This window comes from Orcinus orca, chromosome 13 (assembly GCF_937001465.1).
Source record: "Orcinus orca chromosome 13, mOrcOrc1.1, whole genome shotgun sequence".
Taxonomy (NCBI): domain Eukaryota; kingdom Metazoa; phylum Chordata; class Mammalia; order Artiodactyla; family Delphinidae; genus Orcinus; species Orcinus orca.
Genome location: NC_064571.1, coordinates 2,747,300 through 2,760,636, shown reverse-complemented (window position 1 = coordinate 2,760,636; position 13,337 = coordinate 2,747,300). Strand labels below are relative to the sequence as shown.

General features: G+C 52.6%; 1 protein-coding gene and 1 long non-coding RNA gene across 5 annotated transcripts in view; one reads left to right on the top strand and one right to left on the bottom strand.

The window, feature by feature from the left end:
* LOC117195805 (uncharacterized) overlaps window positions 1–3,080 on the bottom strand; it is a 57,297-nt gene extending 54,217 nt beyond the window's left edge. For all 4 annotated transcript variants that reach the window (XR_007470830.1, XR_007470829.1, XR_004475620.2 and 1 more), the window contains exon 1: window positions 2,832–3,080. This is a non-coding gene — a long non-coding RNA (uncharacterized LOC117195805). The remainder of the gene's footprint in view (window positions 1–2,831) is intronic.
* A 3,695-nt stretch (window positions 3,081–6,775) lies between these two features.
* On the top strand, window positions 6,776–13,337 carry POU3F3 (POU class 3 homeobox 3). Its single transcript, XM_004277812.4, has one exon. The coding sequence runs from the start codon at window positions 6,842–6,844 to the stop codon at window positions 8,363–8,365; it is 1,524 nt and encodes a 507-aa protein (XP_004277860.3). The 5' UTR covers window positions 6,776–6,841; the 3' UTR covers window positions 8,366–13,337.

The window sequence follows — 13,337 nt, the reverse complement described above, 5'->3', positions numbered from 1 at the left end:
CTCCTGGATAAAAATCATGGAATTAAAATGTTTTTTTAAAGTGTCTCCTTTGCATACATTATTCCCATAATCTTTCAGCCCTCCTAGATGAAATACCACTTAAACCCAAACCTTGACTTTTTCAAGTTAGTTTCAAAGCAAAACTTCTGGCTGGAACCTGGCTGGCTTGGAGTAGAGTTCGAAAGGATAAGATGTCTTTCCCGCTCCTCCAGAGGGATGGTAGAGCCTCCAGCCCGGGGCCCTTCCTGCAGGCTCGGTGGCATACTCACAGGTGTGGGGAGCCGCTGAACAACGGAAGCCAGCTTCTCACAAGCCACTCATGGCTTCCCTTTCTTAGGCTCTCCAAATCTCCTTGGGAAAATTGTTAGTGACAAACTGACTAATTCCTCAGAACCGGGCAGGATTTGCCCTTCACTATTTTAGGAAGTTTTCCACGTATCTTTTCATCCTTCCCCACAGTAAAGTTCAGTCTTCCTTGTCTGTATCTAAAAATCTCTGAGGCGGAAAGCCTGTGCTCTCTTAAAACTTTTCTGCAACTGTGTTAAGTCATACTGTGCCAAAAAGTTTCAAGCGCACAGTGACCTCTCAGGGATGGCTATTTTGTATTTTCCCTTTTCCCTAACAAGCCTTTCAAGGATAAATCCAAAATCTTTCTACAGCCAGAGGAGGTATGGAGAATTAAAGGAGCCATTAAATATCAAATGGAGTAAAAGAGATCCAGGATGCCTTGACTAGGTCTCCAGGAGCTGGATTTTTATTTAGAAGTCAAAGCCTGCATCACGTTGAAGAATGTTCACTATTTAGTAGATAATATCTTTAGAATGTATTTTTCTCTTCTTGACTGCTTCCCAAAATATACAACCCGAAAGCCAGCTTCTGAGGTAGCTTACGACATACCCCTAATAATTCTGTAAAGTGTTTTTGCTTTCACAGCCCAACTCTGTTTTCCAGACTTACATCCACTCTGCGGAAAGAAATGGAGGAATCGTTTTTTGAACTGTTTTTCTTTCGGGGCCATTTCACAGAAGGGGCTGGGTGGGAGATGGGGGGGGCGCTCCTGTCCTTCTATTTTAAAGCGCTGTGCTCCGCAGTGAATTCACTCCTCGTTGTGAATATGCATAGAAAGGTAGGGGCATTTGTTCCTTTGGCAAGTTTGGAAGAGCAGATTTGCTTTTGAAACAGCTGCATTTTACACGGTACCTGCTAAGACGAGTCAGTGCGCCCCCTGCTGACGAGTCAAGAGTGCGACTCCCGAGCACTTGCAAAGTTTATTTTGTTCAGTAAACCGTGTCATATAAAATTAACAACAACAAATAAAATTAGCTTATATGTTTCAACTGTAAAAGTCCAAAACAAAATAAAGCTAGTTTTGGTGGCGCTAGAAATCTCCATCTCGGCTTCTTCTCTGGCTGAGCCAAGGTCCTTTTATCTAAAGCCCAGTGCACAAACATATAGCTTAATGTGACCAGTGTTCTTCCTTTTCTTTTTCTCTCTATGGCAACCAATATGCTCTGCTCAGAAATGTTCCCCATCAAGGAAACAAATGATCTTCAGGGAGCAGCTCTATATGGCATCTGGTCCAATGGAGCACAGAGAGTTAACCTCAGTCAAAAGCGACGCTGCCGGGCACGCAAAACAAGGAGCGGAAAACTGGCGATTCTTCCCCCCTCCCCAAGTGAAACCTGTTCCTCCTTCCTGAGAAACCATTTCATTGATTTGGCATCAACTGTTTCCAAAGAAATTACAAATTTCAAATTGCAAGGTGTTCCAGAGACAAAAGTGCAATAATATTCCAGCTATTTGATTCTCACCCCCTCACCACCCCAGACATGACCTCCTCTAAAAAGAACAAAACCAAGAACCTTTTAGGATCCTCTCCAGCCCATTTCACTACAGTAAGTAAGGTTCTCACATGGGCTTGGACTTGGCCTAGCTATTTGCTCCAGCCGTATTTCTCGAATTAACTGCACCTAGCAAGCAAGGCACTCTTAATTTTTACAAAACCCAGGGACAGTGGCGAGAGTCGGGGCGGGGGCGGGGGTGAGGGGGGCAAGGCCGGCCGTCAAAAATAGAAAACAAAGTAAAACACTATGCCACGCTAAAGCTCCAGCCTCCTTTGGGAATGAAGTGTAAGGTGTCCTGGTTAGTTTTGATTGATCACCCTCTTTCTGATGGCCTTTCACTACCGAGCTGGGAGACTGCAGCTTGCGGCCAGCTCCCCAGACGCGGCCTTAACCAGGGGGGCCCCGACTTCCTGCCACTTCTTCATCCCCTGCCTCCTTCTTCTCCAGCTCTCTGCCCTCCCTTTGCCAAGCCCCCCTCCCTCACTCCATCCCCCTGCTCCCAGCAGGAATCCCTCACCCCAATCCCAGGCAGGCACACGTAGTTCAACACATCAGCATTGGCTACAGAAAAGGGGTTTCTTTCCCTCTAGTCCTGATTCTCTAGAAAAAAGAAACCCCAAAGCAAGAAATATTTATAATACTGCGTGCTTCATCATCACTTCTTTTTCTAGGGCCTTTATATTTCCCTGACAATCAACAATTAAAATTAATAGCACTCTCCTCCTCCCCAGAAAAAAAAAAAAAAAAAAAGTGAAGTGTCTTGCCGTGGGGAGCTTTGGAATGAGGCCATCGTTTTATGTAATATTTTAGCAGGGTTGGGTTTTTTTTAACTCTCCCCCCAACACTCTTTCCCTTCCTTCCTTCAAAACAGTTGCCCTCTCTTGTCCCAAGCACTGGAAACAAGCTCCCAAACCTACAAGAGCATAAATAAACCGGAAAGGAGGGGCAGAGAAGAGAAAGCAAGGAAAGAAAATGAAAAACACTTACCGAGCAAACTTCCAAGGTTAGATTTTAAAATAAATTAAGATGTTTCATTTAAAAAAATAATAATAAGGTGACTGGGGTGGGGGGAGGCATATTCTCAACTCCCCAGAAGCGGTGCTTCCTTAGTCTTGCCTTTCCAGCGACTCCTCTAAGCCCAGCTCTCCACTAGTCTATTATTTTCACCAAAATATATGAAAATGTATGCAAATGAAAATCAGCACTAACTGTTCTCCCCTTGTTATATACTTTGGATTTTTTTTTTCCAGACAAAACAATCACACTCGGCAAAGGGAGGGGACGGATGGGTGGGGCTGGGGAGCGACTGGAGAACTAAGTACGCGAAGGGGGAGGACGAAGGGGACAGAGCTCGGAACAGAAGCGTTATTTCTGATTTCGAGGAGCAAGGCGTTTTGGGGGGCTTCCCGTACGCGCACACACACCCTCCTTGAAAAGAAAGAAAGTGGATGTGTGTAAAGTGGATAGCAGAAGCGTTATCACGTTTCATCAGGCCACCTGAGACTGCTTTTGAAAGCGTGTACTGTGAAATTCATAGCAGTAATTTAGACAAAATCCTCACTGTATATTAATGAAAGGGGCCCCATGGCTCTGTTCCTAACCTCCCCATTCAGTGTAAACAAAACCACGAGACTCTCTCGGTTTTTGAGCCGAATCCAAGCAAAATCGGCAGGAAAGGAAAACATGGGGTGCTGGCACCGACTATTCAAACGTCTGCACCTGGAGATCTCAGATTTATTCAATGAAATCTGTGTTCCATCTTTCATATAGACATGTACGCATACATAAATATAAAAAGGAACCTTAGGGGGACGCACAGGGAAAAATCCGTTCTGTCTGGGGTTTGGTTACCGCCGCCGTTCAGGTCTATACCTTCGCAATAATGGAATCACTAAAACCTACCTACGAGGGCATCTCTCCCCCCCGCCCGGCACGCAGGAGCTGGACCAGATCCTACACAAATGCTACGCGCCCACTGTTCATCTCGAGATCTCGCAAGGGCTGCGTGTCTGCGACTGGGCTGGAGAGCTCCGGCTCTGAGTACCCCTAACTGCGCTCAGGAGAGGAATTATTCGCGGGAGAAGGGCAGCCCCGAGCACCCCGGCGGCTCCCCGTCTGCGTCCGGGGCGGCGGGCAGGGCCGGCGCAGCGCGGCCGGGTGCGGGGTGCAAGCACACGCACACTCATTAGGGACGATGTATTTACTGAATGTCCGAGTCGGGTTAGTTCATTGGAAATCCCCGAGGAGGGTTCAATTTGCCCTTGTTTTCGTGGCCACTTTCTCTTTTTTCTTGGTTCGCTGAGGCTCCTCTGTGCAGCGTTTCCGCTCGGCCGCTTCCCCCCACCCCCTCTTCTCCCGCCCACCCCGCGCGCTCCCCCTCCCGGCCCCCTTAACTCTTTCCGCCGGGTTGGGCTGAGAACGCGCTCAGCGCCGCCCGCCGCAGACCCTCCGAGGCCGGAGAGAAAGAGAAAGCCCCAGCGTGCCCAAGAATACCGAGCAGGCGAAACACCGCTAATAACGACCGCACCGAAATAAAGAAATACACACACGCACCCGCACACAGTGTGAGCGGTGGAGGGCGCGGCGGGCGGATCCGCTTCCTTAGGCCGCTCCCGCTGCTGCAGGCTTCCCGACGCCTTTGGGGGTCGGGGGGGGATCGGGGAGGGTCGGGGGGAGACACACTAACGGTGTGTCTAGGGGGAAGGTCGGCCGAGCGCTCCGCCGCCTGGCACCCCGGGACTCACAAGGGCACGCGCGATCCTCGCCGGAATCCCGGCGGAGGGGGCGGGGGAAGGGAGAGGCGGGGGTGGGGAGCGCGCTGCAGCCTGCGGTCCTTCTCGCACGCGCGGGCCCGGCGCTGGTCCCGGGCTGCAGGTTTCCCAGACTATGGCATCCGAGAACTTAAACAAAGGGGGCGGCTGCCGGCGCGAAGCGGCTGCGGAAAGTTGCGGTGGCGGATTTCCAAGGAGCGCGGCCGCTACCCGGGCTCTCGGCGCCGCCAGCTCCCCCTTCCCACCCCCGCTGAGGCGGGGACGGGGGCCGGCTGGTGGAGGAGCAAGGAAACTTTGAAACCACTGGGGACACATCTGCCTATAGGTATTGGCGTGAATGGCACATCCGTGCCGGGCGCGTTACCGATCTCTGGGATGGGGTGGGGGGCGGGGAGGACGGCAGCACAACGCGGTACCAGGTGGAGTGGGTAGGTTGCTATTTTTCACGATTTTCCCCTCTACGTTCTCCTTCGGACCCCCGCACGCCCCCCGCCTCCTTTCCCTTTCTTCCCTCCCCCTCCCCCTCCCCCTCCCAGACCTATTGAGATGCCCAGAGCCACGGAGGGAAAGCCTACGTCTCGGCCGGACACTAAGAGTTAAGATGTGGCGGAGGGGGTGGCGGAGGAGGGGCGGGGAGGAGAAAGTGGCGAACCGGAGGGAGGAGGCGGGGGGAGGGGGGGACGACAGATTTCCAGCTTCTACGACGCTCTGCCTAAATTAAAAAGCAACCAATCGGAACGGCCGGAAGGGGGGCCGCGCGTCCTGAGCCAGTCATTCCGGACCTGCCAATCACCCAGCGGGTAGCCAATCAGCGGGGGCCCTGGTGCTCGACTTCCTTGTATTTGGGAAAGTGCAGTGGTGGGTGCGCGCTCGCGGCGGAGGGTAAACATTCGACAGTCCCCGCTCGGAGAGGGAGGGACAGAGAGCGAACTGTCAGATCCGAGCGGGCGGGCGAGAGGGCGAGAGAGCGAGAGCGAGAGCGAGAGCGAGGGAGGGAGGGAGAGGGGAAGAGAGAGGGAGAGCGCGCGAACCAGGGCGCAGAGCGAGCTCCCGCGGCAACTCCGCTCCGGCACGGCCAGCGCCAGCGCCGTCGGGGCAGCCTCCGAGCCGTGCGTCGTGCCACTGGAGTTGGTTGTGTATCAAGGATCCCCTATATGCACACACACATCTCCACCTCCACCAGTGCACTCTTCTTCCTCCTCCTGCAGACCTCTGCTGGGAAAAAAATAAAACACCAACCCCAACCATCAGCAGCAAGGTAACCGAGAAACTCGACCTCCTTTTTCTCCTGTTCAATTTTTTTCCTTGTTATATTTGTCTCCTAATTTCTACCCAAAAGGAAAGATGTCGCATCAGACTGTGACTGTTGCGAGGAGAATGAAAAAGGACTGTTGTTTCAGAGGCAACCACGAGCTCCGGCAATAGCAACTTCAGAGAAATGCACCAGCGCCAGAAGTTTTCCTAGGACAGAACAAAACTTGAAACGAGAGGACCGGAGGGGGAGAGCAGGAGCCAGCCTCTCCTCTCCGCACGCGAGCAGCCAGCATCACCACGCCTTCAAGGACAAAAAAAAGTTTTACTACTCCAAGGGGAGACGAGTGAGCTGCGTTCCTGAGGAGGCGGCGAGGAGCGGCCGGTCGCCGGTCGTCCACGGTTTGGTCCAGAAGAAAGGAACGGCTGCTTTCTTTGTTGCCTCCAGCGAAACCTCCACTTAGCAGGTGGACCGAGCCCCGCGCCCCGGCAGAGTCCGCGCTCGCCCGAGGACAGGAGGAGGAGCGCGAGCCAGCGCGCCCGGCCAGGAGCCCCGGCGCAGGCCCGCGCCCCGCCCGGCGAGCCCCGCTGGAGCAAGCCGATCGCGCCGGGGCTGGGGGGCGGCCACGACCCCCCCTGAGGGGGGCGGCCACGGAGCGCGCCCCGCCGAGAAGCGAGCCCCCCTCCCCGGAGCGCGGCTCCTGCGGCGGCGGCTGCGGCGGCGGCGGCTGCTGACCAAGGCCGGCCGGCGACCCCCGCGCCCTGCCCAGCGGCCTTGCAGCTGCAGCCGGCGGCCGCGGCTGCGGCGGCGGGGGCGGAGGCGGCGGCGGCGGCGGCGGCGGGGCCGGCGGGGGCCCGGGGCGGGGGCGGAGCGGGGGGAGGCGGGGGGGCGCGGCGGCGGCGGCGGCGGCCGCGGCTGCTGCGGCGGCGGCGGCGGCGGTGGTGGCGGCGGTAGGGTGGCGGGAGCGGAGCGGGATGGCCACGGCGGCCTCTAACCCCTACCTGCCGGGGAACAGCCTGCTAGCGGCCGGCTCCATCGTCCACTCGGACGCGGCGGGGGCCGGCGGCGGCGGCGGCGGCGGGGGCGGCGGCGGCGGCGGCGGGGCGGGCGGCGGCGGCGGTGGCATGCCGCCCGGCAGCGCCGCCGTGACCTCGGGTGCCTACCGGGGGGACCCGGCCTCTGTCAAGATGGTGCAGAGCGACTTCATGCAGGGGGCCATGGCCGCCAGCAACGGCGGCCATATGCTGAGCCACGCGCACCAGTGGGTGACGGCCCTGCCCCACGCCGCCGCCGCCGCCGCGGCCGCCGCCGCCGCCGCCGTGGAGGCGAGCTCGCCGTGGTCCGGCAGCGCCGTGGGAATGGCCGGCAGCCCCCAGCAGCCGCCGCCGCCGCCGCCGCCACCGCCGCCGCCCCAGGGCCCCGACGTGAAGGGCGGCGCGGGGCGCGACGACCTGCACGCGGGCACCGCGCTGCACCACCGCGGGCCGCCGCACCTCGGGCCGCCGCCGCCTCCGCCGCCGCCGCACCAGGGCCACCCCGGGGGCTGGGGGGCCGCCGCCGCCGCCGCCGCCGCTGCCGCCGCCGCCGCCGCCGCCGCGCACCTCCCGTCCATGGCCGGGGGCCAGCAGCCGCCGCCGCAGAGCCTGCTCTACTCGCAGCCCGGGGGCTTCACGGTGAACGGCATGCTGAGCGCGCCCCCGGGGCCGGGAGGTGGCGGCGGCGGCGGCGCGGGCGGCGGCGCCCAGAGCCTGGTGCACCCGGGGCTGGTGCGCGGGGACACTCCCGACCTGGCCGAGCATCACCATCACCACCACCACCACGCGCACGCGCACCCGCCGCACCCGCACCACGCGCAGGGACCCCCGCACCACGGCGGCGGCGGCGGCGGCGGCGGCGCGGGGCCCGGACTCAACAGCCACGACCCGCACTCGGACGAGGACACGCCGACGTCCGACGACCTGGAGCAGTTCGCCAAGCAGTTCAAGCAGCGGCGCATCAAGCTGGGCTTCACGCAGGCCGACGTGGGGCTGGCGCTGGGCACCCTGTACGGCAACGTGTTCTCGCAGACCACCATCTGCCGCTTCGAGGCCCTGCAGCTGAGCTTCAAGAACATGTGCAAGCTCAAGCCGCTGCTGAACAAGTGGCTGGAGGAGGCGGACTCGAGCACCGGCAGCCCCACGAGCATCGACAAGATCGCGGCGCAGGGCCGCAAGCGCAAGAAGCGGACCTCCATCGAGGTGAGCGTCAAGGGCGCGCTCGAGAGCCACTTCCTCAAGTGCCCCAAGCCCTCTGCGCAGGAGATCACCAACCTGGCCGACAGCCTGCAGCTCGAGAAGGAGGTGGTGCGGGTCTGGTTCTGCAACCGGCGCCAGAAGGAGAAGCGCATGACGCCGCCCGGGATCCAGCAGCAGACGCCTGACGACGTCTACTCGCAGGTGGGCACCGTGAGCGCCGACACGCCGCCGCCGCACCACGGGCTGCAGACAAGCGTGCAGTGAAGGCCCGGGCGCAGCGCGGAGCGGGCCGCCGCCGCCGTCGCCGCCGCTGTCACGCCGCCGCCGCCGCCGCGGCCGGGCGGGCCGGGCCGCCCTCCCCTCCTCCCAAAGACAGGCCTGCCCGCCCTCGGGGGGAAAGGAGAGGGACGCACCGAGGAGACGTTGTTTGAAGTCCAAGGAAGGAGGGGCGAAACAAACAAAGCCTAGAAATGCCCAGACTGTTTTATATACACGACCGTGGCAAAACCGGAAGAAAAAAGGGGGCGATCGTGAGATCTCGTTTCTACTCTGGTGGGGGTTCGTTTGGGGGCTTCTTTTTAAAGAAGGGTGAAGATGCCTAGCGCCCCAAAACTGCGCTCGCGAGGCTTTTCCCACCCTGAGAAGTCCTACGGGGCGACGGTGGAGAGCACTTAGCACCTGCCTCGTCCTATCCTCTTAAAAACAAACAAACAAACATTTGTTTAAAAAAAAGCATCCCCCCTCCCTCCCACCTCCTCCCTCCAAAGGGCCGCCCCCCACCCTCGCCTCGAGAGATCCACCGAAACTTTGTTTCCTGGGAGCGACCAGAAAGCAGGCAGAGGCACCGGGTTTAATCAGGGGTGACTCTGTGCTCCCGGACCCTGTTATTCTTGTCCATATCAAAGTCATTTGGGGACAAATTGACTATGAAACGACAAGGAGAAAAAAAAGAACAATCTCTGGAAAACAAGAAATATATATATATACATATATGTATTCACAGCTTCTGAAATTAACAGACTGATAGCAAAGCCAAAAGAAAAAGAATACGTATCCTCAAAGTAACCTTGGAAATAAAAGCATCTCGAAAGAGCAGAGGGATGGGCGAGGGAGCAGGGGATGTCCAGCGGCCAGTGGGAGAGGCCCCGGCGAATCCGGGAGCGGGCGGGCGGACTGGGCGCGGAGCGAGGCCCGGCATCCAACCCCGGCTTATCGGCTGCCGCTCCGATGGGTGGACGACGCCTAAAGATGCCACCGCTAATATTTTTTTTATTAATATTTTTTATTTTTTATTTCTGGACTGACTCAGATCAAGGGATTTAGAAAGACAGCACTTCTCCGGACTCTTCTCCTCAATCCGTTGCCAACTTTGATTGAATGGGTGCTGTGGATGTGATTATATAATACTGCCCTTTCCAAGCAGTGTTTTTGGTAGGTTTTAATAAACAGACTTTTCAAAAGACGGCAATATAGAATTGTTAGATCCGTTGTTGATCTAAAAATATTTGCTTTATATTTTCATTAAATGACTTCTTTTAATATTTTATTCAGAATACTTATGAACTGCTGCAAAACGGTAATTTATTTTTCCCCAGATCTTGTATTACGTGTTTTTTTCAGACGAGCACAAATCAAAATGAAATGAAAATATGGACAGTTGCTAGGTAATAAGGGTATCTTTTGATGTGATCATTTGATTGTAATTTAATTTGAGTAGTGATTCCATAAGAGCTGATCGAGAAAATAAATTTGTTAGAATGAAATAGTCTGTGTCTGATGCATAAACACTGTGTGGGAAGAAAAGAGTCCTTTAGAAAATATTTTTTTACAATGCAAATCCTGAAGGAATAGAGCTGAGGAAGCCGTCTGCTCCACCTAAGGTACATTTGCAAATCTAGAATAAAAGGCAATGACAGAAACCGCTAGTAACTGACCACGTAGTCACTCCTTGTTAGTCTGTTAATTTCACAAAATTTGTCCCTCCCTTAATTTTAGTGGGTGTTTGTAGTGTTTTTAGGTGAGATTGTCTAAATGCTAGTCCTTTTCTCAGAGATACCTGTGTCCTTTATCACCTTTATCAGAATGTTGGACTACATCCCCAGTAAAAACGTGCCAACTGGTTATTAATGGTGAACACAGAGTCCCTCACCACCGCCACCAAAGTTTAGCCTCTCTTTTCCCTCTCATCTCCCCTCCCCCATCATATTGCTACATCTCTTTCCTCTTTTTTCTGAAGACTAATAGTGGTAAAGAATAGCTTACAAGTCGATGAAATATTTTTATATCAATTACTTCCCATTAATAACTATATGTAATTAAGTTTAAATTATTAAGCCGGTGGGGGGGTGTTTTGTTTGTTTTCTCTATCATATGGGAGAATGTAGTTCTAAACCCCTCATTGTGGACCACACTGCATTACCCTCAGTGTGATCACCAGCTCAGACTTAAGCTTCTACATTTTTTCTGTGTTTCCCTCTTTCCCCAGTATGATTCTGTATTTTCTTCACCGGTGCTGGGGGTTTTCACTTTTTGATCACTCTTTAGATACACCCTGCAGAGCGGTCACATTTACCAAGTTAATGTATCAATATTTACAATGTGGGAAAATGAAAGTGTAATGCCTCAGGTTGTAAGAAACAAGACGCAAAAGGCTCTGCTTCCTTGAGTCCTTTCGTATTGTACTTAAAAAAAAAAAGTATTTGGGGGTGATAAAGCAATGATTTTGTAGATTAGTCTCCCCCTAATCTCACTGAGCTGTCACTCACTTTTTGCGTCTTCTCTCATCTTTACTCCCTCTCCCTGTGATATCAATGCAGGGGTTAAAAAACCCGGAAAACTGTGAGAGCAACAAGGAGCAGTTATTTCTTCCAGACAGACCCTGTGTCACTTTCATAAATCAAGCCCAGCCAGATGGCCGTGTATTGGGTTGCATTATTTTAAACACCAAATCGTACTAAAAATCACAATCATTTTGATTTGTGAAATCTGAAAAAGGCCATATTTATTAAACAGAGAGCAGGGAAAAAATGAAAACAAGAAACCACGATTTACTTTTCTTTGCCTTCTCGTTTCCTATTTGTCTTGCTATTGTAATCTCTTTGCCCAGCAAATTTACAACCTGGAGTGGGGGGGGGGTGGTGACAAACTTTATCATTTTTTGAGGGTCTACAGGGGCAAGCACGGAAGGCCTTATTGGAAAGCTGAGGATCGGGTGTGGTTGTTTTTATAGGGTGGATGCTACTGGCGCGTGAGATGAAAACCTATGTTCCCTGCAGGACTGGTAGTGGTTGATCAGACAGAGAATGGGTCTATTTCAAATGTTAGGAGGCATTCGCTTACATGATTTGGCTGACAACAAAAGAACTAACATTGGATTTCACCCTGTTTTCTATTAAAAAGTAACCTTTGCTGTTTACTTTGGAAGAAGCTCTGATTTAGAGGTAGCAGAGTAACTTAGAGCAGCTGGGAAAGCTGGCCCATTTTATTCCATTATTTTGTATTTTTTTAAAGTGAGCTCATGCTTGCACTCCATATTTTTTTTAAAAAATCAACCCTTTGAATGTATTTACAAAATGAAATTCATGGTTGCAAAACAAGTGAGGGCAGATACAACTGAGAGGTTTTGTGCTAAGGCTTATATTGTTACACATGTAAATAATGAAAATATTGTTATATATCACCAGATCTTTTTAATGAATTTGGTCATTGTGTTCCTTTGTAGCGCAAGTGTCTTGTGCTTCGTCAAGTGTTCGTTTGTTTCCTCCATTTCAGCCCACCCCCTCCTCCCCTTCCAACTCAGAGGAAAGTGACAAAGTTCTGTTCCATCAATCTGGCTAATCCCAAGCTAGGCCCATTTATAGTTTGCAGTCTCCCGTGGCTTCTGATCAGTTGTCCAAGCTACAGCCATCTCATTCACCCAACCATCTTCCCCTGCAAGTCTGGGCGATAAATCATTCAAGGTGTATTTAAAATAGTCACTTTGTTGTTGTTGCTCTGCCTTTTTTTTTTCTTTTTTTTTTTCTTTAAGTACTTAGCCAAGGACTACTTCTTTGTTCCAAAACCGAACTATTCATTATTGATCTTAAAGATTCCCTTTGCTTCCCTGTAGCCCCCAGTGTACGCTCATTACCATGCTCATAATCTGTTTTGTATGAATGGTTTTCAACATTCAGAGAATAATCGGTTCTAATATTAAATGCAGTCTATGCTATTGATAGTTTTATCGATAAGTGTAATATTTTAAATAATTTTAACAATTAAATTTGTTTTTTAAATTATATATTTGTAAAGTATTTATCCTGTTGGAAGCAACAATATATTGTTGTATTTATTCGTTTATTTTTGTAATAAATGATCAACCTCTTCAAGCTAAATCAAAAATGACACTTTTATATATTTATACCAAATGCATTTTAAGAGATGGCCATATTTGCACCAATTTGTATGTAAATAGAGTAAAGATCCGTCATTAACTTGTAGCTTTCAGAACTAAATTGAAGGAAGAAACATTCTCTCCACACTGAGTTTGGTTTGCCCAAGTTCCAGGGTAATTAATCAAACTCTAAAATGGATGCAACAAGTATTGGCACTGGATGCAGACTTGAAATTAATTATTTAGGAGGTGGACCTGGTTTTTTTCAAGGCAGAAGGATAGAAATGAGAGAATCCACTTCTTTCATGAATTGCACATGGCTGACTGGACCTATTAGAACAGATGCTATGTAGCAGTGATAAAACCTAGTACCTGGCTGTGCTCAGATGTCTGTGGTGGGGAAGGGTGTGGAAGGAGAGTTAAAACTTGGAGGTTATCGGTGACCCAGAAGCAAGGTGATGTGGAAAAAGAGCTGTGCTATGGTTTTTTGAAAAAGTGGACCCTCTTAAAATGGCTCTGAGTGAAGAATGGCTCTCTCCTGGTCCTGTTACAGCAGAAGCAATCAGTGCAGGTGTAGTGATGGTGGTCGTGGTCGTGGTCGTGGTTGTGGTTGAGAGTGATACTTGTAGGAAGTGTAGGGGTCACCTCTCCAGCTTTGCAAATTCTGTAGGTCACTTGGTCATCTCAGTTCCTCAGAGCGGCTGTTCCGAGGGCCCGAAGGTCACCCACGTGACCTCCCGGCTGATGGAGCCCCACCGTGGGCTTGATCTTGATTTCAGTGAGGAAATCGGAGGGCTCTGGGTTTGCCTCCTGGACTTTCCAACCTAGCAAAGGAAGCGGCGGGGAGGCTGGAGGAGACGGCTG